Source organism: Ursus arctos, unplaced genomic scaffold (genome assembly GCF_023065955.2).
Source record: "Ursus arctos isolate Adak ecotype North America unplaced genomic scaffold, UrsArc2.0 scaffold_2, whole genome shotgun sequence".
Lineage (NCBI taxonomy): Eukaryota > Metazoa > Chordata > Mammalia > Carnivora > Ursidae > Ursus > Ursus arctos.
Window position 1 is genome coordinate 32730094 of NW_026622874.1, and position 27459 is coordinate 32757552.

Genomic DNA, 27459 nt, shown 5'->3' on the forward strand with positions numbered 1-27459 from the left:
AGTCCGGGCTGAGCTGGGCTCAGGGCGGGCAGCCCGGCGGCCTTCCAATACCAGACCTGATTCTCCTTTGTTGACAGCTCGCGGAGGAGGCAGTCCGGGCGGGCGGGGGCGGGGGCGGGGGGCTGGCGGGCGCGGCGGTGCCAGCGGCGGGCGCGGCCCCGGCCCGGCGGGCGCGGCCGGCAGGGAGGGGGTTAACGCGCGCGGCCTCTATGATAATGAGCTGCATGGTAATATAGGGAGGCCGGCGCTGTGGGCTCAGCCGCCGCCGCCGCCGCCGCCGCCACCGCGGGAGCCGGAGCTGCTGGGCGCAGCGGCGTCCGCGCCAGACTGGAGCGGGAGGGTGGCCGAGCGCAGTTGCTGGGAATTTGTCAGCCTGGAGGGCGAGCGATTCGGAGAGAGACCCCGCGAGCTGGGGAGCGGTGGGGAGCGTGGGCACCAGAGCGAGCCGAGCCAGCCCCGAAATAGATCTGGAAAGCCAGGTTCCCGGAGGAAATGGGACTGTGACCGAACCGGGGAGCAATAAGGGAAGGAAGCGCCGGGCTTGCTGATGTCAGAGGAGCCCGGAAAGTCGCGCTGGAAAAATCCTAAGACAGCCGGGGCTCTGCTGCTTCCCCAGGAGAGACACCGCCAGCCACCCCCACACGCCCCCTCGGCGCCTCCGGGTTCCCCCCGCGAGCCGGCAACAGCGCGCGGCGGGGCTGCTGCGGGGCGACTGGGGACTGAGGGACGCGCGGACCGGAGACCGAGGGGCCACTTCAGGAATACAGATAAGTGGCTGGCGGCTGGACGTGGATTTTAATGAATTTGGACTCCATGTGGATTTGGTCGTCCCCGTGATTGAGAGCTGCGGGCAGCGAGAGGGGCAGCGCGCCGCCCTCGGCAGCCGGCGGCCGAGGCGGACCGGCCGGGAGCGGAAGGACAGACCGACGTCTCGGAGCTGGGTAAGCGGCGCCTGGGGCCGGGCGCTCCGAGTCTCCGGCGCCCTCCGCCCTCTCCCCGAGCGCGCGCCCCTGCAGCGGCCGCTGCTCCGGCGCCCGCCTGGTTGGGGTCCCGGCCCCGGGCCTGGGGGCTCGGCTGCAGCGCGCGAGTCCCCGCGCGGGCTCGGCCACTTTCGCGGGCCGGAACGCGGCGTGCGCGTGGGTGCGGGCGGACTCAGAGCCGCCTCCTCCCGCCCGGGGCTCCCCGGCCGGCAGCCGGCTCCTGGCCGGGAGGGCGCTCCGCGGCGCGTCTCCGCCGCGCACCTGCTGGCACTCTGCGGCTTTGGGGAGCACGGAGGCGGCGGGGCTGTCCCGAGAGCCGGCGCCCAAAGCGGGCCTCGCCGGCAGGAGCCAGGGAGCCCGAGGCCACTGTGGCCAGCGCTGGATCTGGGGGGCGTTCACTCTGGTGCCGGAGTCCCTGGCGGCCGCTGGTTGTTCCTTCGGATCAGGGGACTTGGGAATGGAAGGGGAATGCATCATCTGCGCGGGGTCGGTGAGGCTCAGGGAGCGATTCGAGACATTGAGTGGGGATAAGTGCTCCATGACCCTCTCTGCTTCCTCGTGGTCAAACACCCTTTAGCACCATCCTCTGGTTTGAGCAGCAGAGAGGTTTGGGGGTGGAAGTAGGAGCTCACCCAGGGGCCGAAAAGCTCCTTATAAACCGTTGGAAAATATTTCCCTCCATGTGTTCCTTCTTGCCCACCCCACAAGTGATGTGGGGACCTTAGAACATTCCAGCTCTTTTTATCTACCCCACAGGTAGTCTCTGTCAATATTAACCACGGTCTGGATGAGCAGAGAGTCACCAGAAACTGCCATTCCAGCCAGGTCCGTGACAAATGTCCACCTGTTTGGCATGACCCTTGCCCTAGGAGGGGCTGCGTGCTCAAACTCAGCTCCGAGTAAGAGATCATAGGGGGTGAGCTGTGTAGAAGACTTGGAGGTCTAGGTCAGTTAAGAGTCTAGGAATGAAAGCCCCATGAAATGGGCAGTGGAATCTGATCAGGTCTCCCGCAGGAATGTAAGATCCTAGGGTGACAGTCGCATACCAGAAGTGTCTATGAAAGGGACATAGGGACCGGACCAGTTTGGGGGGGCAGCTGCCAGCTGTAGCTTGTGGCAGTGGTTTGGGGGGTCCAGCAGCTCAGAGGAACCCCCAAACATGGGGGGAATCCATTCGTTGCTGTCTTGCCGTTCATAGGCACAGTGGACAAGGTTTGTGGGCAGCCCACTAAGATGGGTATCTGGGCTAGACTGGATGTTTTCAGACTAGGAGTCAAGTTCAGCTCTCCCCTCCCCAACACAGAAGCAGGCTCCTGTCTTGCTGGGCTTCTTTCCCAGATCTTGAAACTTCATTCTTCCCTCTGGGCAGGCTTTGGATTCTGGGGCCTTCCACAGAGTGACAGAGCCCCGGAAGAGATAGCTCTGGCTGGAGGAATTGAGCTATTCCTAATTGAAATGCACAACTTTTGTGCAATCACCCCAGAAAGCTCCTGGAGTTGCTAGCAGCCCTCTCTCCTCTGACCTCCTGGCAAGAGAGGAGAATTCATTAACTTCCCCTTCACCTCACACAGCACCATTTGAACTAATTACCTGTGATCTCTCCTCCTTGGCCTAGAGGGTGATGGGGGGTGGGTATGGCGTGAGGGGAGAGGGTAGGGAAACCAAGGAAACTGAGAGCAATCTGTCAAGATACCGTAGCGAGGTGGTTTTTCTTTTCCCTTCTTCCACCTAGCATTTCCGCCTTTCGCCCTGACCCTTCCTCATCCCAGAACTTGCCCTCCCTGCGTTACCTGAAAGGAAGAGCCTTTCCCTCTTCAGGGACCCGCTGATGAAGGGAGGGCAATGTAGGCTGCCCTCTCTGCTCCCTCACAGTCCTCAGCAAATTGCATTAGAACGGGGCAAATTGGCTTGCAAAGGGGTTAAATGGAAATGACATTTGGAGCGATGTGCAGGGGGGATGTTGCTCAGGGCCGGCAGGATCCGAAGGGGTAAAGCAAAGTATAGAAGGTCTCCTCTGCCCAGGGGTCATGAGTCTGGCAGGAGAATCCCCCCTGGCCCTACTCTTTAACGGGACAGGAGGATCGGGGTACCCCACAGTCTGGAGCAGGGCAGAGTGGCTGGTTGGCCTTTCAACACAAGACCAAATGAAGAGCAAACGGTGGAGTCGCATGTCCATCCCCCAAAAGAAACCATGTCATTATAAGGTGAGTGACTCCCCTTTCAGAGCTGGCCCGAGTACCTATCCCTGTCCCCAAAGAGCTGGGGAACAGCCACCCTCCAACATGCTTGACCATCAAAAGCTGCAGGTGTCGTAAATGTGTGAGTTTCCCATCTGGTATACTGGAGTCTGTGCTTAAAATGAGGTGAAAAAGAAAACGCTCGAAGAACAGCTACTTCTCCAGTAGGCCCCTTTCCCAATTGCGAATCCTTCTGATGATTCCATTAATCTTTATTTCATGGGCACGATACCAGAAAGCACAGGAGCAGGAGGGAAACCAGGGCCACAGTTAAACGTACAAGGCACCAGCTGGCAGCGGCCGGAACTCACCCGTTCAGGTACCATGGAGTATTTACGGTGCTGGAGCTGTCACTGTTCGGGGCTTTAGAGTCTCTATCCTGCCTCCTTTTCTATAGCTGCCTCCCCAAGATATGAGGTTTGTTGTGGGGGGAGGCGGTTCCTGTCCCCAGCAGCAACAGCCCCCCCCCCCCCCAGCTGTCGCTCCGCATTGCCACACAGCTGTCTCCACACACACAGACTGGGGCCCGATATACTTCTGTCCATCATGGCAAATGGAGAGGTAAGGGGCTCCGAGCCAAGCCCAAGCCCCTACCCCCACCCCACCCCCCAGTCTGATCATAAAGAGCCGGGAGCATTGTGTTACAGTCTGTTAACTACAAATAATTCAGAACTGTCCGCAGGGAAACTGGTGGAAACAAGCTTGGAGGTGCTGTCGTTTTACCACTCATCTGCACCCCCACCCCCATCACCAGCACCCTCACCCAGGGGCAGTCTGTTATCAATTCATTATATGTGAATATTCTCTTTCTCCCCTTCACATATGCTCAGCTCCAACAATGATGAATGGCACCGATTCCCTTATGGGAAACAGTTTTTCACTTAGTTACAAAGATTTCATGCCTGATTAGAGTAAATGAAGGCTGGGTGTGCTTCCACTTCTTTTTTGGTCATTTCTAAAGGTGAGCCCTGCCGAGACAGAGAAAGGCAGTTCTTCCCGGGGTCAAACGGCTGGTCCCAAGGCGCCCTGGGAGGGGTGGATGGTAAGAACGGGACACCCCTTTTCTCCTCGGCTTAGCCCTCGGGCTCTCCGGGGCTCCATTCCCTGGCACTGGGGCATATGGAACCTCTTTATCTAACTCCACACTGTTCCATCTGGAATTCGAGGGCAGAAATAGAGGCGAGAAAGTTCTTTGTTGGGGAGCAGGGTCCCTACAGGGCAAGAGTGTAAAGGAAGAGGAGGAGGGGAGGATGAGAGCTAAAAGAGAAGGCTTAGGCCTGAGCCCTGCAGAAGTTCCCTGCTCCTGCAGTTGGTTAACCATTAACCCCCTGCACTGCCTTGGCCAGATCTCCCGCTTGGGGGAAAGGATCCTTCTCAGCAACCCAGAAGCCCAGCAGGTGTTCCCTGCATCCCCCTCTGGCTCAGCAGAACATTTGTTCTGTCTCCCCTCCTTGCTCCAGCCAGAGGCTCAGGCCTGGCCCCCGCCCCCCCTTCCCCCCTTCCCTGGCAGGGTCACCCTCTTCCCACCCCCTGCCAGCTGTCCCTGCACCCAAGCATTGCCTGTTGTTTCATGGCAGCATGCCTCTCAGCGACCAGGAAGCAGGGGAGCTGGTGGGGAGAATTGATTGAGCGGAGCAGGCTGGTTCCACTCAAGACCCCAAAGCCAGAGCGCCAAGCTCAGGTTAAACAATGTTTCAAACATACGTATCAACCCAGAGGGCCCAGGTTTGCTTGGGGGACTAAGTAGGGGAGAGTTTCTGTCCAAGTTCTGTTCTCCTCCAGCAACACTGAATTGTCCTAGTGCTTCTGTGGTCTGGCTGGCAGGTCCCTATTTGGGCTCTCTGAGAGTGGGTCATTTGATCCAAAACCATGTCAGAGCATTTCCAGTTCATCAGCATCTTGAACTTCAGAAGAAAAAAAAATAAAAAAGCTAGCCGATGAACCAAGCATGCAGACCAACCAGATCTAGGAGCAAAGGCACACGTGGAAAGCCCGAGTCCAGATGTAGAAACAGTCACAGACACACAGAGAAGCAGGGTGACGGGAAAGGAAGATAAGGACAGAGAGACTGACAGTATGAACGGGGCACAAAGAGCTGAGAGCAAAAACAGAAAACAAGTGGGAAAGAACAGTCTAGGCAGAAGGAAGCTCTGCTCAGTCTTCCCAGGCAAGGGCAGGCTCCATCTGGGCTGCAGTGGGAAGCTGAAGTAGCAGGTTATCTCCACTAGAGGGGGCTCTTGAAAACCAGGCTTGGCCCTAAACTGTGGTTTTTGTGCCTTTTTATTTTTTTTTGAGAAGAAAAAAAAATAGATGTATTAGAAACTCCCAGCTGTCACTACCCAGAGACTACAACTGGTAGGGTCCTATTGCCAGTGGGACCTACGGGCCGCCGTCTGGGAAAGGCGTCTGCGGCATTAAGTGGAGGGGGCCCCAGCACTGTGTGCAGCTAGGGAGAGGCCTGCCCCCGCAGGATGCGTCTGGGGGTGGGCCCCGGGGAAGGGGGTGCCCTCTCGAGTCAGCAGGCAGTGCAATCTGTTGGCCCGCCTGCCAAGAGGCTCTTGCCTTTATCAGCGGCAGAAGTTCTTGGCCCAAACCCAAGGGGCCTTCACATGCCTCTCCTACCACCCCCCCCTTCCAACTCCCTAAATGTGGATTTTTGAGATCCTCCCAGGTGGTGGCAACACTGCTCCTGGGGAGACTTTTTTTAGAAAGACTTTTCCGGAACTGAACGCATGTCAACGTCGTATCGCTTATTTAATCTTTGTCTTCATCATAGTCTCTGTGGGAGCCTTTCTCGGAATCATAATTCCCCCCTCATTTCAGCAGAGGACGGTGCGGAGAGGGAGCAGAGTCCAGAGGCTTTTCTCCTCTGAGGAGATAATAACTGTCGAACAGGGGTCTGGGAAAAGATCGAAGTTTGGGGACGGACAGGGGGCCCGAGAATTGCGTCTCTTCAGATCTGATATCAGCCTCTGATGCCTCATCTTCACTTCCCTTTGGCTCCTATTTACCTGGGGTCAAGCGGAGGGAAGGAAGGGAGGAGAGAGAAACGAAAAAAGAAAAACAAGATAAATGGATCATGTTATGAAGTTTAATCCTGCTTTTCCTTGGCTAAAATTACTCTCAGTGTGAGAGATAAAAGGCAATGGAGTTGCCCTCGGAAAGTTCAGCTTGTCTTTGAGAGGGAAGAGGGGGAGGGATCCTGGGGCTCAGCGTGAACTGCCCATGAATGAACCTCTTTCCTCCGTGCCCCCCACAACAACATTCTCTCTGAAGCTGAGAGAGAGAGAGAGAGGACAGAGGCACCTTCAGTGCTCTGCGCGGTCAGGGAGCTCACCTCCAGGCTTTCTCTCCTTGTCTTCAAGCACCCTCCCTTCCCATCTTAGTTGCTTGGTTGGGGTTGCGGGGGATGGAAGAGGGGATGAGGGAGAGCCCCAGGATATCCCCGCCAACTCTACCCTTGGCATATGGATTGGCACACCACCCGTCTTGCCCTCGCACTGAACCAGGGAAGACACCAAAAGCAGAAATGGGAACCATTTACGTGTAAACAAATCGAAACCGATCACTTACTTGGCAGTGCTGGTGACGTAGCAGCCCCAGAACAAGGAGGAAAAAGGAAGAGAGCCCCCCTCCAGGAACCAGTGCGGGGAAGGGGGCGTTACCTCAGCCAGGCTCCTCCAAGGAAACTTCAGTATAAGGCAGGATGGAGTTAACGGTGTACTGGGGGGCCTGGGGAAGTGAAGGCACAGAAGCTCCTGGAAGCTTTGGCTCTGGTCAGTGGAAGGTGCAGAATCCCATGACTGACAGTTTCAGCTGCCTGGCAGGAATGACTATCTAACCCATTCCTCAGCTTCTCAGAACTACCCCCGATTCCCCTCATTCTCGGGAATTTTCAGCGGACAGCCACCTCGTGTTCTGTTAGTCAGCATCCTAGAGCAAGACCTCCATGGCTGCACTCCTGAGGGCTTTCCATACTGCATTCTATGCAAATTGCATCCCTTTCCGGCCCTCTGGAGCTGGCTGCATGATGCCCACGTGGTTCATCAGGAAATGTTGTTACTCATCTGTGTTCACATTTCAGTGTCCAGAATCCTGCTGTTAACTCACCCACTCTTACCTGAGTGAACTCATTAAATGGATCAGACCCGAGGGAAAAAAAAAAATTGGATTTTACCCCTACACCTTGGCTGGGCAGCCAAGCCAAGTCCACCAGCCACCTCTGCGCTGTTTCCTATCTTGAAGAAGGAAGCAATCTCTTTCTAAGGTTTCTGTCCGGGAGGAAGGCAGGGAGGATGAGTGGAAGGAGGCTAAAAGGAGGAAGATTTCAACTCAACAGAAAAACTTTATCCAATCCTATAGTGGAAGGCCGTACTCTCCTTGCACCTGAAAATGGTCACATAAGATCTGGGGTGGGCAGATCCTGCTTTGGGACGGACGGGACAAGGGGGCATGCTTGGGCTTCAAGAGGCCTTTGATCTATGTACATATATATGTAAATATTTGTATATTTGTATGTGTATATGATATATACGTGTGTGTGTGTGTGTGTGTGTGTATGAAGAGAGAAGTTGATGATACCCGCCCCCCACAAAGGTACAGAACCACTAGACTCTAGAGTCTGGGGCCTCTGCCTGTCCTCATTTTCTGCTTTCAGCTCTGGTTGTGGAATGGAGCCTTCAGATGAGGAACTAACCCAGCACCTGCCCATGTCCAATGTGGTAGGCCACTCACTCTCGGGGTAAAAGAGAAATCCAGAGACAAGACGGGCTCCGAATGCCAGGGAAGCCCAGGCTTTGTCACTGCTCTGAAACTCTGGACAAACTGTGGAAGTTCTCCGAGCAGGAGGCAGAGCAGGGCTCCTCCCGTTAGGGGAGAGAGGGAAAGTTCAGGAGGAGAGGAAAAGGAGGTACAAAATCCCTGCCTGCCCTGTGAAGGCAGGGGGACCAGAGAGCAGACAGAAGTGGCAAGAGGGGATGTTGCTGCTTTGAAGTGGTTTCCTGCTTCATAAAAGCGAAAGGCCTCGGCTGGGCTGGGTAAATATTACGTTGGCCTCTGACCTCCCACCTCCCTTGACTGTTTCCCCAGCTTCCCATTTTTTTTTTTTTTTTTTTCCTCCTGAACAACAGAGATACCTGAGGGAGAAGAGCCTATTTGCTCCACTTCAGGGTCCTCAGCGGAAACCTTGGTCAGAGCCAGACAGGAAGACCAGGCTCCTTGCCTGTCCCTCTTCTGGGTCAGCACACTCTACCTGCCCGCCACACCCTGCCGGCCGGTGGTGGCCTGTTCCCACAGAGAGGCGGTCAGGGTTTCAGTCGCCCGACCAGACTGGCCCGCCACCATCATCCCAGCCACCTAGACCCTTCCTGCCAAGTCCTTTGACATTCTGTGGAATGAAAACCCACACTACTAGGGTTTCTCTTAGGCACATACTCCTCCGAGATTTATGCAGAAATGAAGACATTTCAAGTCCACTGCCCCAGTCTTGAGGGGCCTCTTGAGGGACCTCAACCCCTCAGGGTGTGGAGCCCTCCAGCTTTCTGTGAGACACTTGGGGAGAATGATGTGACTTGCATGTGGCACTGGGAAGCCACGCCTGGCGCCCTTGTGTAGGAGGGACCCCCCCAAGAAGGGTGTCAGAACAGATGGCCAGGAAGAGTCTGGTGTCGGAATGAGGTCCTACTGCACAGGAACAAAGGGCCTTTCCTCACACTTGTCACTCTTCCCTCTTCCTAAAAGATTTCTCACCTGCCCACTGGGGCTTATCTACCATTTGCTCTCTGGTCACAGGAGGAAAGCAAGAGGGAGCACACTGTAGGAGGGGGAGCTCCTGCCCCTTATCCTGTACCTCAGTTTCCCCATCTGTACAGCGGGAATGTATGCTTTTCATGACTACCCAGGCACCCTCACTTCTCTTTGTTTCTGAAGCCAGGCAGAGGAAGATAGGGGATTTGGAAAAATGACAATTGTTGCAAATGTGCAAAACTATTCTAAAATTTAGAGCAGGATTAAGCCAAGCTAGGGACATTTTTCTCCTCTCTTTCTCTCTCTCTCTCTCTCTCTCCCTCTCTCTCTCTCTCTGTCTCTCTCTGAATTTGTTTGGAACTTTCTGAGAAAATAAGATTTTATTTAAAAGAAATCTATATGCTAAAGGTTCTTCTATATAAAAATAGATAAAAGTCTCAGTGGAGACTGAGAGCTGAGAGGAAAGGCAGTGGTGATCCTGGCATTGGGGCCACACGCATGGCTCACGCTTAACATTTAACCAGTGGGGCTGGATTTTGAATTTTGAACGTGCTACCCTGAGGGTTTTGGTGGCTTTGGCTTAAAGAGCCGAGATGAATGATACTATCACAGAACTGGTAAGTTGGCATATTTCTGGCAGTGAGCCTCCCGTGGCAGGAGTAGGGGCAGATCTCATGGGCCTCTGGCTGCCTGCAATACGGCTTCCTCGCTCCTGCGGAGAGCTCCTCAGAGTGCGAGTGTTAACGGGGCAGACTCAGCATGAAGGGCAATGGCAGGAGCTGGGTCCCAGAGCCCACGCTGGACCCCGGGCCTCAGGGATTAGATCCTTGGCCAGCGCGGATCACTGGACAGAACAGGAGGATGGCTGGTGAGATGCTCAGCTGTCGTCTCTTAGCCCCAGAAGCCCCCCGCCCCCCGCCAGCCAGCTGGGGCACAAGGAGCTGGTCCCTTGCTGGAAGTGCAGAGCACGGGCAGGTGGCTCTGGAAGGAGGGAGGCCTGTGCATTGACAGCACTGTCCGAGAGCCAGCTGTGGACAAATGAGTGTGACAAGGTGCCTTGATTTTTTTTTCTAAATCACTTTTGAGAAAACAACTTGAATTACGAAAGAAATGGGTGTTATATGTAGAATACCTGGAAACTGTCTCTGAGTATTTGGTAGCAGCTTTTCCCCAGGCTCATATCATAGATGTGAAACCCGAGTCCAAACTACGTGAGTAGATGGCCCTGAGTCACTCAGCGAGTGGCCATTCACGGCCCTCCGTGTGCAAGGAGGTGTGTTGGCTCTGGCCTAACCCAGCACTCGTGAGCCCTTAGCCACGTTCTCTTCCATTTACTCAGTTCCCAACCGTGCCCAAAGACCTCCCCCATCTCTCTCTCTCTCTCTTTTAAGATTTTATTTATTTATTGAGAGAGAGAGAGCACGCACAGAGGGAGAGGGAGAAGCAGGCTCTCCACTGAGCAGGGAGCCTGATGGCGGGGCTTGATCCCAGGACACTGAGATCATGACCTGAGCTGAAGGCAGTCACTTAACCGACTAAGCCACCCAGATGCCTCTCTCTTTCTCTCTGTCTCTCTCTGTCTCTGTCTCTCTCTCTCTCTCGGGTTTGAGCAGGCAGACACCTCACGGTGAAGCACTAGTCCCTGAGAACCGACATCTCCCCCTCTCTGCCAGCCCGCAGGCGCTAGGACACCCAGACTGCCTCTCCGTGGAGCAGCGCGGCGTGGTGTAGAAAGGCCCCCCTCTTTTCAGTTGCTCCAACCGGCTTTCCTCCATCCACCGCAAGCCTTGCTGTTTGCACAGTCAATGGCTCTGGCAAGGCCAGGCCCCCCTCCCTCCGCGAGAGGCACTGTGGGCACTGTTTGTGTCTCGGTCTCTATAGACTCAGCATTCACCACTTGAAGAGGGTGAGACAATGGCCAGAGCAGCTGCTTGCAGACTGGGCTGGCTGGGAGGCTGCCGGGGAGCGGAGCGGCAGGCCAGCCGGGGTTTGCGCACCATGCACCTGTGAGCTTTCTCAGGCAGCCAGGGCCAGCGCAGAGGGAATGAGCAGGGGAACTGGGATCCAGAGGACCTGGTCCAGGCCACCTGATTGGCTCCCTCCGCATGCCCGCAGCTTTCCTGGCCGAGCCTTCCACCAGCTGTGTCGTCCCTCAGGGCCTGGAGGAAAAAGCAGGGTCCTAGCCCCTGGGAAGCCACCATTTATAGCGTCAGGACAGGAAGAGGCAGGACACTTGCCCAGGTAGAGAAAGACGGGACACTTTGCCAGGAGCCTGTCTAGGTAGAAGAAAGGGACGTTACTTACAGAGATTGAAGTTGGTGCGATGTGATTTAATTTGATGGAACATGTATTTATTGAGTATGTACTGTGTGCCAAGTGTTCTGGGAGGAAGGCATGTCTCTGTCCAGGCTCATGACAGGCTTGCAATATGCAGGGGAGGCAGGGGATGAACATAAATGATGCTCGTACAAGTTCAGTGGAAGCACTGCAGGAGGACGGAAGAGAGAGGGATTACAGAGCCATCTGACCCAGAGGGGCCCTCCAGGAGGGAAAGAGCCCTACTGCATTTGGGGAATTTAAACAAAGGTGGGAAGATGACAACCGGGTCTCAAGAAGGGATTCCTCTGTGGAGCAGAAAGGTATAAGGGGTGGCTGAGATCCCCACCCACTTCCAGGTCTTGTAACCTGGAGCCCCTGTTTGCTGCTCAGTAAACACAACGGAGGAAAAAGGCTCCGTTGGAAGTGAAGTGGAGTGTTGGCCTGGGCTCGTGAGAATGACCTGCAGCTGCTGGCCTTAATTCCATAGTAAATAGAGCCGGTTCTCACCCCTCCACCCCCACGGCTCCCCTCCGAGCAGGGTGCCAGGAAGGCTAGGCTGGGCTAAGCCCTGGTCTCCCCTGGAGCCAGAATTCTCGCAATCACGTTAAAGTGAGCACTCCATCTACAAGCAGGGGCGGACCCGTCAGAACAGAGTCTTGGTCAGCTCTCTGCTTGCACAGCTCTAACTTCTAATCATTGTCATAAACAGGACGGAAGCAGCTGCTCACTCCAGTCTATTATCAGCTTGGTTGGAGACAGAGAAATTTAAATGACAGTACGATGCTTAGCAAAGAAACGAAAGTCGGTGTTAAAAATAAAGAAAACAAGACAGCTTGTTTCATCGAAATGGAAGGGTTATTAAACAGCCCCAAATTAATCAGTGATCTGCCAGGCCTGGGAATTGAAGAGCAGCAGGGCGAGGGGAGAGAGCTGGGAGGTGGATGGGAGAGTCGTCCCAAGGCAGGTAGGCGCTGCCGGTGCTCTCCTCTGGGCTGGCTGCAGGGACTGTGGAAACCAGGAGGTCTTCAGAGCGGGAGGTGGCAGCTGATGCTCTGCCCCACAGGTAAGAGCAGGTAGGGGGCCCTGGGGACTTCGGCATCCCAGCCCCTCTCCTTACAAAGTCCTGCTTCTGGCATCTTTCCATCAGCCACCACCTGCACCTGCCCCGGGGGCTGTCTCCAGCCCTCCGCCTTCCCAGCAGCCAGGGCCAGGCGGGAGCCGAATGGCTTTCTGGGGATGGCCAGAAGCTCCCCACCAGGCCTTTCCCTCTCTCACAGGGAGTCCGCAAGAACTCAACTCTGAGTTGAGCTCCTGATACCCGCCCCCCCCCCATTCCAAAGGGCATCGCCGAGGATGACCAGTCTTGCCCAGCTGGAGGCAGTGAGGGATCCCTGGAGCCCGTGGTCTGGCCTTGGAGATCTCAGGGGGTGGCACCTCGACTCCAGGCAGCAGAGCAGCAGGCTAACAGGAACCCTAAGTCCCACTTCCACACTTGGGGCCTTTGCCAGAATATTCCATCTCCGATATACCTCTCTTCCCACTTGTGGAGCGGCTCTCCCACACGGGCTGTGGGAGGGGTACGCCAATGACACAGCGCACGGGACATTCTTGTGGGTGCTGCTGTCACTGCACAAATGGCAGTTTATGTTACGGGGGGCGGGGGGTTCCTGGGTCCTGAGAACGAAATAGCAGAGGAAAGGTTTCCCAGAGGGCGCAGAGTGGGTCCGGCAGAGAAGCAGACGCGCTCGCGCCTCGGCAGGGCCGTGGGAGGGGAGGCGGGCCGAGCACATCTGCGGGCGCGCGTGCACCCGTCCAGCTGTGCAACATGTTGGATCCTGAATCAATCACTCCCAGAGCATTTTCTCTGCTCTTTGACCTCAACATTCTTTCTCCTCACCCCTCCCTCCCTCCTGCTTCCCTCCTGGCTGTTTACCCTTTTCCAGGCTCTTCTCTCACACCCCATTCATCATCCCGGCCAGATTCTCACTCAGGGAGTTCCTTTCATCTCCCGCCCCAGGTCCCCCCCCCCCCCCCCCCCCCGGTGCTGCACCAGCCTGCATTCCCCCCCCCCCCCCCGCTTTCCCTCCAGCACATTCTTGTCTCCCCGTGTCAGCCTCTCTGATAACTATGTCCTTCACTTTCCCTCCAAGGAGAGCTGGGGTCCTAGACGGCGCGCGCTGATAGGACGACAAGGGTCTCACCACGGGCTGATCCGCTCCAGGCGCTAAGGGTCCCGCAGACCGCGTGCTTGGGCATCTTGGCACCGACAAACCCCGTCAGTGGACGGATCTCTTTCCGGAATGGCAACCCCCTCCCAGTCCACATGTGTCCCTTTTATCCAGCTCCAGAACGCTCCTCTTGCTGCGCGTGCAGGGGTGTGAACGTGCCTGTGACTTAAGAGAAGCTGCCTGGCAGCTCAGGATCTTTTCTGCAGGAGCTCAGAGTCTCAGACAAAGAGAGAAGAAGAATAGAAACTGAAGGTGGGAAGGTACAGGGTGGGGACACAGCCTGCTTAAGAAGCTTCCTCTTAAAAAGGAGTTACAACTTTTTATTCGAAGGCTGGCTGTCAGTTCAGGAGAGCCCTGCAGAGGAGGAGAGGCAGGGGAGGATCAGGTGGGGGGGGGGAGACTTCACCCCACGTTCTGGCCAGACGGATGGGAAGAGTCCAGAGAATGTGGAGCTCCAGCCCAGGGTGTGGGCTCCTGCCCCGCCTCCCAAGGGCCAGCTTTCCTTTTCCCTCCTTCCCTCCCTCTTTCCTGCCAAGGGCACCTGGATGAATCACCAAGAGCAGCAGAAGTGGCCCTTAAATCACCCTCAAGGAGAGGAAGTGGGGGGGTGAGTTGGAAAGCGTGGGGCTCAGGGGACTGGGGAGAAAGGTGACAAGGGACGAGCAGCCCCCAGTTCCCCAGTTCCCGAGAGGCCAGGGTCTCAGGAGCTGCCCCGTGATAAGACGGGTCACCTGATTGAAACAGAGCCGCCAGCCTTTGCCACCAGCACACACAGGGCAGCCGGTGCTGCCAAGGAGGTGATGTCCTTGTGCAGTGTTTCTCCAAAAACAGAAACAAGAGTCACTGGTGTTTATTCAAAGCGGTGGAGTTTGCGGAACACTTTCCACAGCCATTGTCTCACTGATTCTCACCACAACCCTGCAAGGTGTCCTTTCACAGCTGGGGAGACCGAGGCCCCGAAAGGTTAAATAACAGGTTCAAGGTCACTGATCTAGGAAGTGGTTGAGCGAGACCTGAGCCCAGGTCTGTCCTCAAAGCCCACAGTGTCTTTCCTGTGCCTGCAGTCTGGCCACAGGCACCGCCGTGAGTTTGACCCCTAACGGAAGAGCCCTGTTCCGGAGCCTTCTGAGGGGAATCTCACCCTAGCCCACTTTGCTCTTGATCACTCTTGCTGTCAGTTGGCCACTTATTATTATACGCATTTTGTGTGATCTGTGAACTTGTGCAATTTGTGTCTTTGGAGCTCTCTTGCCAAGACTTTTCCTGCACGAGCTCTGTCTGTGTTATGCATCCTTCACCGACAGAACTGGTGGCCCCACTCCCCCTCATTCTTCTTCATCCTTGTCCCCACCTCTTCCACCTCCCAGGGACATTTGCTCTTTCCCCAGCGGGTTCAAGATGAACAAGAGCCATGGTCCTTCCCAGACGGTCCGGCCCCTTCTTCATCACCTCCATCAGTTACAGCAAATCGTTGAGCCAAGCGCATTCGTTCACACCGTGTCTAAGGGCAGACTAGTTGCTGAGAAAAGCACATGAGCCTCCCCCTGTCCCCTCTCCCCTGCTCTCTATGAGTCAGACTGAGCACAGAACTGAGTGAGAGGTATCATGCCACCCTGCACGGGGTGCCGAAGAGCACAGGGATTACTCCTGCGTGCTTACCTAAGAGCCTCTAAGTCAACCGAGAGATAGGACACAGTCATGTAACAAGAGAGCCAACAACAGCAATGCAGTGTGTGCTAAAAACAACAGCTTCTGATTGACTTTGGAGGAGAGAGAGGTGATTACGCGTGGGGAGGTCCTAGAGGCTTCCTGAAGCTTTGAAGGACACACAGGGGTTGGAGAGGCCAAGAAGAAAGTGGAGACAGGTGTTCCAGGGAGAGCGGCTGCAGCCATGAAACTCTGCAAGGTGTCCTAGGGACTCAGCACGTGAACCGGTTGGTTGGGAGTGGAGTCAGTCTGGGAGAGGGGGAGAGGGAAGCTGTAGAAAGAAGAGCCAGCTTGGGAAGAACTTGAACTTGGGTACTTGGTAGACCAGCCTTGAGTCTATCTGGGCAACAGAAGGGGTTGCCATAGGTGCATATGACACTCTGGCCGTGTGCCTGGCAAACAGACAAGGAGTTTGAAGCACAAGAAATGATGCGGTACGAGGCATACCGGGCAGGACATCTGTGGCCAACTCTTAGCTGCCAGTGGCTTCCACCAGGGTCCGGCTCCGCGGATAGTCCCTGGGCCAGTCTCACATGGCTCAGGGAGACGACACCAGGCTTGCTGGTAAAGAGACCCACTCTTGAACTTCGGAAAGCCTGACTTTTGGAAAAGGACAGGATTTTTAAAATGCACCTTGATCTGGCCCCAGTGACTCCTTTCTTTCCCTGCCGCGAGGAAGAAGCCGCAGTGGTGGAAAGTGCTCCTTGTCCATGGAACACGTCAGTGGTCAGTGGCTGCCTCTGGGAGCCACCAGGGAGCAGAGAGCAGGAGGGTCTGCGAGAGGAGGAAGCGCCGGGGAATGGCCGGGGCCATTACAGCTTACCTTCAAGAGAGGAAAAGACAGGGCAGCTTGAGGGGAAAGCAAGTGGGGTTTAGGGCAGGCCATTGCTGGAGAGCTGAGATGAATGCCTGGTGTTTTGTTTGGGTTTTTCTTCCTCTCCCTTTCCCTCCCACTGCTGTGAATCAGAGCTGTGTCATTATTCTTTGAAAACATTACGGTTAATGGCAGCATAATATGCCATTATGTGGAGTAACCGTAATTTATTTAACAATTTAGTCGGGCGCTTTCTACCCTGTGTCCTGCTCTTCTGCCCCATTTCAATCCCAGAGCCCCGTGGCTCTCCCGTGTACAGTAAGGGTGGGGTGAGAAGGCAGGAGATACGTCTCCGGGCTCCTTGGAAAGGTCGTTTGGAATGTCTCTGAAAGGGGACTGCCAGCTAGTGATCCTCTTGCCACAAAACAGCCCCAGGATCCACCTTGTAACAGATATCTCAACCCCCCCACCCCCAGCCCTGCTTCATGACCAAAATAAAATGGGAGCCTCAGGTTTTGATCTTTAAAATAAAGTACTTGCCAGATCTTCCTTACCATTCTGCTGAGTTTTCCCAAACTGGCGATAAGAGGGTTTGGTTGGAAAATAACATCTCAGTATGTAGGCAGCGTGGAAGAGGGGAAACACGGCCCCAGAGAGTCCTGCTTCCTAGCGGAATGACCCCGGTCTAGTGATTCAGGCTTCCCGAGATTCGGGTTTTTCATCTGTGAAATGGGGAGAATACCCATCTTGCAAGATAATCACAAAATCCTCCATTGCATGTGCAAAGGCCCTAGCACAGTGTGCCACGTAGCAAGTGGCTAACAAATAATACAATAACGGTAGCTCCTCTTTATGATGTTTTGTTGTAGGAAACAAATGGCGGTGGCTATTTTATGCTACTCATGGCCCTTGTGGTACAAAGGCTCCTAACATGAGTCCGACTCAGCTTAGCAAAGCCATGTCCCCACGTTGATGCCTAGCCTGCCTTTGGAAGGAGCCTGAGAATTCCTTTCTCTGTCCTTTCATCACAGAATGCCTACCAGAACAGTAACCCCACTTCTAGGACGGTCGAAGCAGGGGCCAGCTCAGAGTCAGGGGAGAAGCGGAGTGACCTTTCAAGGCCCCACGCAGTGCAGGGAGCAGGCTTGCTCCCAGGGCCTGATACTCAGAGTCCTGCTAACACGCGGAAATTCTTTGCGCCCCAGGGGTGAGGTGGCCATGGCAAGGCGTGCTCCTCCCTGGCCATCCCCCAGAGGGGGTTGAAGAGGGCAGAGCCCACGGAAGGGGACGGGGCAGGGGGGTGGGGGTGGCGGGGCAGGCAGCTGCTTGAAATTGATTGCTCTTGTAGTTTAGTTTAGACCATGGGCTCTCTCAGCGCTGCCCGGGTGGCGACCTTTAGATAATAAAGGGAATTCTGGGAGATTTCTGACAGGCCCATGACATATGGGGTAGGTCTGCAGGGTCAGGCGGTGTATCTCCCTGCTCCTGGCCCCGGGGTAATGAATCTTGTTTTGACTTTGCAAAGCCGGCCCAGGCACTGCCCCAGAAAGGAGCCAAGCCCCCTCCCCTCCACCACCCCTCAAGTGTGTGTGTGTCTTTGGAACCCTTCATAATTCAGGGAGACAACTCCAAGCTTTTACAGCCTGTGAGGGGAGAGGACAAACACCGCATGTTTTGCTAAGGCCCTGGGAGAGCTGGTGTGGTTTCCAGGGCCCCATCAGAGCCCACTGGGAGAGCTGGGGAAAAAAGCAACGAAAACCCTTGCCTGGTGTAAAAATGGCAGTGGTCTCATAACAGGGCTGGGAGAAGAGCTGGGGTGGGTTGGAGGGAGTCACAGAATATCCCATAGGGTTCTAGGGGTCTGCAGGTGACACCCCTACTTCTCTGGGCAGGTGCAGCAGAGAGGACAGGAACCACTCTGCAGGAAAAGCCCCACGAGTGAGAGACGGCAAATGTCATCTCTGATCCCACTGGGGATAAAGGGGTGAAAGGCAGTACAGTCGAGGTCTCTGGGCCTCCGTTTGGTGCTGGGTGAAAGAGGGTGTATGTTTGCTGCCATCGTTCCCACGGAGATGTGGAGATTGACGTCTCTAATGCCTCGGCCCTATGTTGGCATATGCAAACACGCATGCTTGCGCGGGCCTGCCTACACACCATTGCCTTTAAAAGAACAACCCCCCTGAGTCAAGATGGTAGAGTACGTTATCCCCCCCACGCTATGTTAGTTCGCTAGGGCTGCAATAACAAGGTGCCACCAACTGGGGTGACTACAACAACAAAAATGTATCGTCTCAGTCCTGGAGGCTAAAGTCAAGGTGTCTGTAAGGTTCTCTCCTTCCAACGGCCATGAGGGAAGGGTGTGTTCCAGGCCTTTCTCCTTGGCCTGTCGATGGCCGTCTTCTCTCTCCGTGTCTCTCCCCTTGATCTTCCCTCTGTGCCTGTCTGCCTTTGTGTCCAAATTTCCCCTCTCTATAAGGACACCAGTCATTTGGATTAGGGCCCAACCTAATGACCTCATTTTAATTTAATTACCTCTATAAAGTCACTGTCTCCAAATAGAGTCACATTCTGAGGCTCTGAGGGTTAGGACTTCAACGCACGAATTTTGGGGGTTCATGATTGACCTCCGAACGCATGCTTTCCTGCCTTTCTTGCCAGGACCCAGCCTCTGCACTTCGCCCTGTCACTCTGCCTCTGCCCACTGTGCCATCCGAGAGGTCAAGTCCTTCGCTGTCATGTCACCATGTGGATCCGGAGCAGAGAACCACACACAGCTTGGGTCACCCAGGCCCTCATGGCCTCACCTCCTGGAACACGGGTTCCTCTTTCACTGCCGATCAGGACCCTTAGGGCCTCCCCACATTGCCTTCTCCACTCCTTGATGCTTGGCCACTGGCTCTGGCTCACCCACCTGTGACAGGAATCCCAGGTACACACTGGTGGGGCATCTCCCTGCTCACAGAGACGGAAGGTGGCCAGATAGAAACTGTCCCCAGAAGTTGTCTCGACACACACCGGAAGGCCACAGTATCATCCAGTATCATTGATCCCACTTCCTCAGGGATGGATGCTGAGAGGGCGTGTAGGCAGAGGCTCGTTTTCCCCCTCTGGCTCCCCTCACCATCTTCCTCTCGCTCTGGGGCGAGATGTAGTCACTTAGCTTCACATAACAGCACAGAGTCTGGGGAAAAAATGACATTCGATTAATGAAGCAAACGCAGCTGGTATAGCAGTGACATCTAAATTGTTCCTTTGGTCCCTTTATTTTCTGTAAGAAATTCTCCCTCTCCCCACAGCCCCCCCTTCCCTTTAAATCGCGTGCATAAAATACGCTAATAACAATCTTCGGTGTCTGTGCATGAGTGACAGCTGAAATAAGAAAAAGACTAATCGTACCTCCTGCAGCCCTGTCACATGGAGATTAAATGAGCCTCCCTCCCGCCCCTCCATGCTCGCAGCCCCCTCCCCCACTCTCTCCTCTCTCGCTCCTGGTCTCTCCTCAATGAGAATCATGGGCATTTGAATAATAATATTATAGACGCCATCAGGGTGACAGTGGGGAAAAAATCAGCTCAAACCCATGATTATTCCTTCAATCTAATAATTATTTAAATACCAGATAACTCCTTTCACTCTAATTGAGGCCTTTCAGCTGTCGGCATTACCCGGGGCCTTTGCGTTCGCCCTCTCGCTCACCTTGTGCTGCCCAACGTGCCTGGACTACCTCCGAGGTCCGTGTTAGACAGAGTGGCGCTTGGCATGTTTGCATGTACGACGGCGCAGATGACATTATGACAGGTCCTTCAGGATCGTGCCGCCCACAGGGGACAAGCCAGGGCCCCAGAATCGCACATGTAGACCTTTTATCCTCATAGACTTTAATTCATAGAAATCTTAAACCCAGAGGAGCCTTCTGAGGTCACTGGGACCAATCCCTTGCCTCTGGGTAAACGTCTCCCTAGACAGCTGTTGGGAAAATTCACCATTAGAAAAGCCCATAGTCTCCTTGGCATGAAGCCCAGGAATCCTCTCTAGACAGGATGTCCCCCTTAATACCTAACTTTAGTCTCTCCTGCTGCAGTTCTAACTCTTTGGGAAGAAGAGGCTTTCTGTCACTTAGACTACATCTGACCTGTCTGTGAGGTTGTCTGCAGCCCAGAGGGATGTGGCATGGGACAGCATAGCCCCCAAATCACAACGTGGGTGCCATTTCTGCATGTGACAACGGCTGTGGCTTCAAGTAGGTCAGAGGAGGTTGTTCTCCCGACACAGAAAGGAGCCCTTGACAGTGGCTTTTTCAGCCCCCTGGGCCCCTAATCCCTGGCCTCCTTGAGTCTGCCCTGTGCACTCGCTCGCTGCCCAGGCCTGGTGGCAAGCTCACTTCTGCCCATCATGGGACTGCCACCATCACAGGCATCTTCTTTCACCAAACAGGGCAGTCTCGAGGCAGAACATAACTGACTCTCAGGACCCTTGCACCCCTCGTGCAGAGGAAGCACGAGACTTTTTGTCACAAAGCCTAGCCTGTCCATGACTCATCTGGGGTCACGTTGGACAACTGGTTTTCTTTCCATGGTCTGTGGTTTCTTTATAGAAAGAAAGAAGAAAGGAAGGAAGGAAGGAAGGAAGGAAGGAAGGAAGGAAGGAAGGAAAGAAAAGAAAGGGAGGGAGGGAGGGTGAAAGAAAAGAAAAAAGAAAAGAAAAGAAAAGAAAAGAAAAGAAAAGAAAAGAAAAGAAAAGAAAAGAAAAGAAGTGGGTTGGAGTGATTCTATGATCTCCTTGAGCATTGGCCGGGACTCCCGCTTTATAGGCTCTACTCATTAGAAAGGCGAGCTCGGACAGAGGACGGCCTCCCCCTGTGGTGGGTGAGGAAGGGGGTGGCAGTGGAACCCAAGAGAAGCTGCCAGCTCCTTCTGATGTCACAGCCTTATGGCCACGCTTACCTTTGCTCTGTCACCATCCGGCACCTCGGGATCCTGGCCGTGAGAGCCACTGAGTCAGTGCCGTGGTAATCACAGGCACCTTTCACCACTACTGTCATGAAGAATATCATCGGCAACAGGATGCTGCTGATGACGGTGCAAGTGGTGGTGACAAAGGCGGTGACAGTGACAATACAATGGAGATAGTGGTGGTGGTATTGCTGCAGATGGGTCCAAGGGTGTCAGGTCTATGATCGTGAACTTTGACTCAATTTGGCAAAATGGTATCCCGACTCTAACTCCTCTTGCTATTAGCTCCTTTTGCTCTAGTGGAGACCAAGAGAAAGCATAGAGGCGTGTCACCCGGATCTCCTGGGAAAAGGCACCAGAGCGGGTAGGCAGGGAGGAAGCCTGCCCTGAGCTGAACTGGGAGTGCCTGATTGTCATTTCCTCCCTGCTTTGCCACCGACACCTACAGCACCTGATCTGGAAGGTATTAGATGCTTCCACTGGCTGTCACCAACACCTGCCTCCTGAATCCTGATCGGGGAGATGGTGTCATCAAGCCCTCCAAATAAAATATTTAGTGATACTTGCTTCCCAGAGAGGCGAGTGTGGCCTCTCCTTGGCGTCAGGAGTGCTCTGAGTAAAACGGATCCAGACGCCCGGCTGACAGGGCGAGTGTCCTGGAGCAGCATGTCCTGAATTGGGACCGGGGGCAGGGAGAAGAGAGAATAAGCAAGTTTTGGCTCTTGAGAATGCATGTGACAAACTGACCTCACAAACAGCCACAGAGAGAGAAATGACAGAAAGAAGGAGGCATTGTTAAGGGAAAACTCCCCAGGTTGACATTAGACAGTTGGTGTTAGGAAGAAATGCTGGGTGCACAAAGTCAGAGGCACGTGTTCGCCGGCTCCCACCAAACCGAGGCTGGAAAATTCATCCTAAGACAGATCATGGAATGGAGGAGTTTGTGAAGAGCTGGAAATATTGACAAATAAATTATTAATAATAAAGGCTAATGTCTCTGGAACGTTTCAAATGGACCGGACATCATTCTAAGTGCGTTATATGTATTAACTGACTTCATCATCATAATCCTTCAAGATAGATGTGACTACTAATCTCATTTTATATAGATTGGGACAGAGCACCACAGAATGGCTAAGTACCTTGACCAAGTTTACACAGCTGTCGGCTCTGTTTGAATCCATGCGGCTAAGTTCAGAGCTCATGCATTTAACCATTAGAGCACACTGCCTCTCATCAGAGGCCCAAATGTTCTGCTTTCCTCTGAACTCACACAGGGGACCTGATCCTTGCCAGCTGAGCCCTGCTTTGGAATGGCTACTTGGTAGTATCAGCCTTGGCACGGAGAGACGGAGGCTCTCAGCTTGGCCGTGAAGTCTGTCGTCCTTGTGAAAGCCATATTCCCAGAGCCGACCGTGAACCTCCCCTGCCAGCCCTGCACTGCAGACCAAGCCTCCCCTTGACTCCTGTGCACCAGTACCCACCGCTGCAAGATCAGAAGGTCCTAGGAGCTGTCGGTCCCAGAGTAGACGCTGATTAAGGAATGAGAGGAAAACAGCCCAGCAGAGAAGTCTGTTGAGAACTCCTGGCCTGACCAGCCTTACCAGGTAGCATGGAAGGACCTCAGTCTCAATGACAAACTCTAGAAGCAAAAGGACATAAGCCTCAAGGTTATCACTTCAACTGAAAGAAGAAATCCTACAAACTGGTTAATTCAAGCACCCTTTATTTTAAGATCAAGAAATAAGCTCAGAGAGATGCTAGACCAGTTTAAAGCCATAGTATTCATGGGGGACCCAGGCAGGATTTGACCCAGGAAGTCCTCCACTCTTCCTCCTGCTCCATGACTTCGTAGCCATCAGGTCATTTTCCCATTCATAGTTCACCTCCCAGCATTCTGCACCTCCACCAGCCTCCCTGCAGGCTGCCGAGAGACTATGTTGGGACTTGTGCAGTAGTATGATAGAGAAGATCACCTTGGATCTCTTCCCTTTCCCCTGACACAGGCTTCCCAGATTGAGCGCCTTCACTGGGTCAGGGAAAGCTGGGCCTCAGGGTCTGCCCCCAATGTTTATCCCCATGGAAAGGAAGAATATGGGCAAAAAGGGAGCTCAGGAGCTCTGGCAGGATTCCTGAAGCACAGTCTCCTAGGGAGGCTTCAGTGATCATAATAACCGTTGGCACAAGTCGAGCACTCACTGTGTGCCAGGTGCCATCCTAAGAGGTTCCCCACATCATCTCATTGGCTCTCGTGACAACCTGAGTGGTACCTTCTGCCATTGCCCCCATTCAGCCAGAAAGGGAGGTGAGACTTGACTTGCCCCAGAGCCCAACTTGTCCCTAAATTGTGCCTAACAGAAGCCGCTCCCTATTCAAACTGTGCCTCAGGAGGAGAGTAGGCAGGGGGGTGAGACGGTTGATCTTAACCTCACACACCGTGTGCTTTGATGCTATCTCTGCTATCAGGACCTGCTTCCTCCCGCCACGGGCTAACCTTGTATGTTGCATGCGTGTTGCGGAGAAGGCAGGAGTGTAACATTCATCAACTCGGTGCCAGGGTGTCTGAGAGCACGCTTTCTGAAAGACCAAACCCCACGTGCAGGATGCTGACACTTCCAGCCTTTCTCACCGCTCCTCGTGGGACGCTCTGCCCTCTGCCCGGCCAAAGGTGCTTTCCTACCCAGAGACAGGGCCTGCCCAGAATGGTCTCTTGTCGTTCCCGCTCCAGCTGGAGAATGTGAGGATTCTGTTATTTCCTTTCCATGGCTCCTCTTGAGGAATTCACGTCCTGCTACCGGCCCCAGGACATCACTAAAAATAACCCCTGGTTTTCAAACCGAAAGCCCTGTCTGTCGGGAGGCTTTGCTGGTGTGCGCGTGGGGCCGGAAGGGTTGTGTCGGAGTCGCTGAGGTCAGCCTGGGCCTCATGCCGCTGCTGCCTTCCTCTTTCCAAGGAAGCCTGGGGCCTCATGAGTCACCCCAGAACACCCCAGCGGAGCCTGGTTGGAGGAGGGTGGTCAGGTGGGGCCTCCCTCTGGCACCATGGTGGCTGTCAGGCCCTGAGGAGGAGCGTTTCTAAAGATATAGAGCAAAAACTGCGGATTTCCAAGGTGGCGCCTGTGCTAATTCTAACCCATTCCGGCCCGATTTGGGGGGGCCAGGGGGGTTGAAGGAGACACGACTCTCCTAGGCCGCCTTGGAGCACATTCTCCATCCTTGGTTTGGGTGTTTCCACTCCTGCCGAGAGTTGTGTCTGGACTTGTCTGAGAAGGTTGCCGGACAGTCTGTCCAGCTGGAGAGCAGATTTCTCTGCCTCTTCCCGCTGCCGCCGCCGCCTGCTGCCTCTGCCACTGTCCCTGTCCCTGGAAGTCAGAGGCAGTGCTGTTAGAGATGGGACGAACTCTACTCTCCACCCTCTCTGCCCAGGAGGCTGGAAGCTCTCCATGTGAGCCCCACCTTGGCCTTCTGGGCAGCTTCCTCAGAATACAGAGAAGCTTTAGAGCCTGAGGGTCAGAGGGGAAGGAGCAAAGGAGTCAGGACAGGAGAGTGACTGGACTTCAGGCGGGACAGGCTTCACGCATCCTTAAACAGTCACAGGGCCCCAGCAGTACCTGCAGTGAGACTGACCTCTGACTCCCCTCCCTTTGCTCCTCCCCCACGTTTTCGAAACCCAGAGCCCTTGCCTGGGTGGCTCAAGCTGGACTCAGGTAGCCAGTCCCCCTCAGCAAGGGGGCCAGTTCCTCCCGTGCTCCACCTGCAGAGAAGCCCAAGTGGAAGCAATCTTGGCCAGACCTGGCCGCCTGCTCATTGGAGAGGCGGTGGCTGCCATCCCCCTGTCCCAAAGCAGGGTGCGGGGGTATCCACCCTTCTCCCCAGGGCTGTTCAGGCCCCTGAATGGTACACGTGAGAACCCCAGTCCATCAGTCTCCCCGTATTTCACGTTTCTAACAAGTTTCAACAGCTGGCGCTCAGGGATTCTCTTTTCTGGAGAGGACGAGGCTGAGGGGCATTGGGAGGCACTGTTTTTCAAGATGAACAGCTCTTCTCCTTCCCTGTGGAGGATGGAGCATGAGAAAGTACTGAAATGCGGCGGTGTGAGGGGCTGGATAGTCTGAAGTAAGACGGAATTTTATTTGCAACATCAGGCTCTGGGAGTAGTTGACCTGGAGAGCCTGGAAGAGGGCCTTCTAAACAAGCTTTTCAAAAACAGGAGAGATTTCCACTCGGCCGGGAGAGGACAGACGTGACACCTGGGTGGGGAAGACTGGCTTCAGTGCCGACACTGGGATCGACAGGCTGGATGAACTTAAACAGTCGTTTAACCTCTCTCCGAGATAAAAACGATGTCTTAAGAAGACAGAAATAGAGATGCTTTGTAAAAAAAAAAAAAAAAAAGTATTTTACAGTGTAAAGGCTGGAGACCAAAATAGATAACAGGATTCCCTGAACATCCCAAAGAGGGGGAAGTATATTAAAAATAGAAAAACCAAAATACAGAAGGAAGAGACTCAGAGCTAACCGGGATGGGGACCCTGGGTCAAGCCATCGTATTCGCTCTTCCCAGGGTTTATTTTCCCCTCTGACCACCCTGCCTTGTGTTTTCCAGAACCATGTGAGGGCCAGCCCAGGAAGGTGGAGTAGAAGAGAACTCAGAGGATCTGTGTCCTCCTCCCTGCCCCACGCAGAATGGAACAGAGGAGGCCCTGGCCACGCGCTGCTGAGGTTGACAGCTGGTCTGTGGTCCTGCTCTCCGTGGTCTGGGTGCTGCTGGCCCCTGGGGCCGCCGGCATGACTCAGTTCAGTACCTTCCACTCAGAGAACCGTGACTGGACCTTCAACCACCTGACCGTGCACCGAGGCACGGGGGCGGTGTACGTGGGGGCCATCAACCGGGTGTACAAGCTGACGGGCAACCTGACCATCCAGGTGGCTCACAAGACGGGGCCGGAAGAGGACAACAAGTCTTGTTACCCACCGCTCATCGTGCAGCCCTGCAGCGAGGTGCTGAGCCTCACCAACAACGTCAACAAGCTGCTCATCATCGACTACTCGGAGAACCGCCTGCTGGCCTGCGGGAGCCTCTACCAGGGGGTGTGCAAGCTGCTGCGGCTGGACGACCTGTTCATCCTGGTGGAACCGTCGCACAAGAAGGAGCACTACCTGTCCAGCGTGAACAAGACCGGCACGATGTACGGCGTGATCGTGCGCTCGGACGGCGAGGACGGCAAGCTATTCATCGGCACGGCGGTGGACGGCAAGCAGGACTACTTCCCGACGCTGTCCAGCAGGAAGCTGCCCCGAGACCCCGAGTCCTCCGCCATGCTCGACTACGAGCTGCACAGCGACTTCGTCTCCTCCCTCATCAAGATCCCCTCCGACACCCTGGCCCTGGTCTCCCACTTCGACATCTTCTACATCTACGGCTTCGCCAGCGGGGGCTTCGTCTACTTCCTGACGGTGCAGCCCGAGACCCCCGAGGGCGTGGCCATCAACTCGGCGGGGGACCTGTTCTACACGTCCCGCATCGTGCGTCTTTGCAAGGAGGACCCCAAGTTCCACTCGTACGTGTCCCTGCCCTTCGGCTGCACTCGGGCCGGGGTGGAGTACCGCCTCCTGCAGGCCGCTTACCTCGCCAAACCCGGGGACTCCCTGGCCCAGGCCTTCAATATCAGCGGCCAGGAGGACGTGCTCTTTGCCATCTTCTCCAAAGGGCAGAAGCAGTATCACCACCCGCCAGACGACTCTGCCCTCTGTGCCTTCCCCATTCGGGCCATCAACCTGCAGATCAAGGAGCGCCTGCAGTCCTGCTACCAGGGGGAGGGCAACCTGGAGCTCAACTGGCTGCTGGGGAAGGACGTCCAGTGCACCAAGGCGGTAAGGAGGTGCTCCCCTCACCCTCCTCCTGATCCGCTCTTCCGGCTTCCATTTTCCTGCGGGTGACCCATTGCGCAGCCTGTTCCCCGACCACCCACGGCCTCAAATGAGAGGGGCTTTCAGGTTCACTATCTGGTTATAACCAGGAACACAGAGCCTGACCTAGAGCCAACACTTGGGGTGTGTGTGGATCCACTGAGTCCTTCCAAAAATATCTAGGGAGTGCCTGCAAACGCCCTGCCTTCGCGGAACTTTCATGAGTGAGGGGAGACAAATAAATACGTAAGAGGTGTAGTCTGTCAGATGGCAATAATTGCTGTAGAGAAAAATAAAGCAGGGAAGAGGGAGGGGCCATGCCCAAGAAGATTGATTCATTGAAAAAGTGGCATTTGAGCTAAGACTGAGGAAGGTAAGGAAGTGAGTCATGTTGATATCTGGGGAAAACATTCCGGAGAGGGAGCAGCAAGTGCGAAGAATTCAGGGCATGCCTGGTGCGTGTGCAGAGGTAGGGAGGCCGCTGCAGCTGCATCAGGGCGTGTGGGAGAAAGAAGGGTAAGGGACGAGGCTGGTCCGTGAGGACGGGGACCACATCGTGCACATGGAG

The 27459-nt window shown here is 54.8% G+C and overlaps 1 protein-coding gene and 1 long non-coding RNA gene across 3 annotated transcripts in view; one reads left to right on the forward strand and one right to left on the reverse strand.

Annotated features, from left to right (window-relative positions):
* The first annotated feature begins 257 nt into the window (after positions 1-257).
* Positions 258-27459, forward strand: part of PLXNA2 (plexin A2) — a 205391-nt gene continuing 178189 nt past the window's right edge. The window contains exons 1-2 of one of the 2 annotated variants that reach the window (XM_026509048.4): positions 258-941; positions 25588-26855. In XM_026509048.4, coding sequence (XP_026364833.1) covers positions 25668-26855 — 1188 coding nt within the window. In that variant the 5' untranslated portion in view covers positions 258-941; positions 25588-25667. The remainder of the gene's footprint in view (positions 942-25587; positions 26856-27459) is intronic. The other variant, XM_044387805.3, reaches the window with a different exon arrangement.
* LOC130544203 (uncharacterized) lies at positions 18224-24343 on the reverse strand. The gene is made up of 3 exons (XR_008960293.1): positions 23477-24343; positions 19727-22624; positions 18224-19211 (listed from the first exon to the last, which is right to left on the reverse strand). It is a non-coding gene; the product is annotated as an uncharacterized LOC130544203 (long non-coding RNA).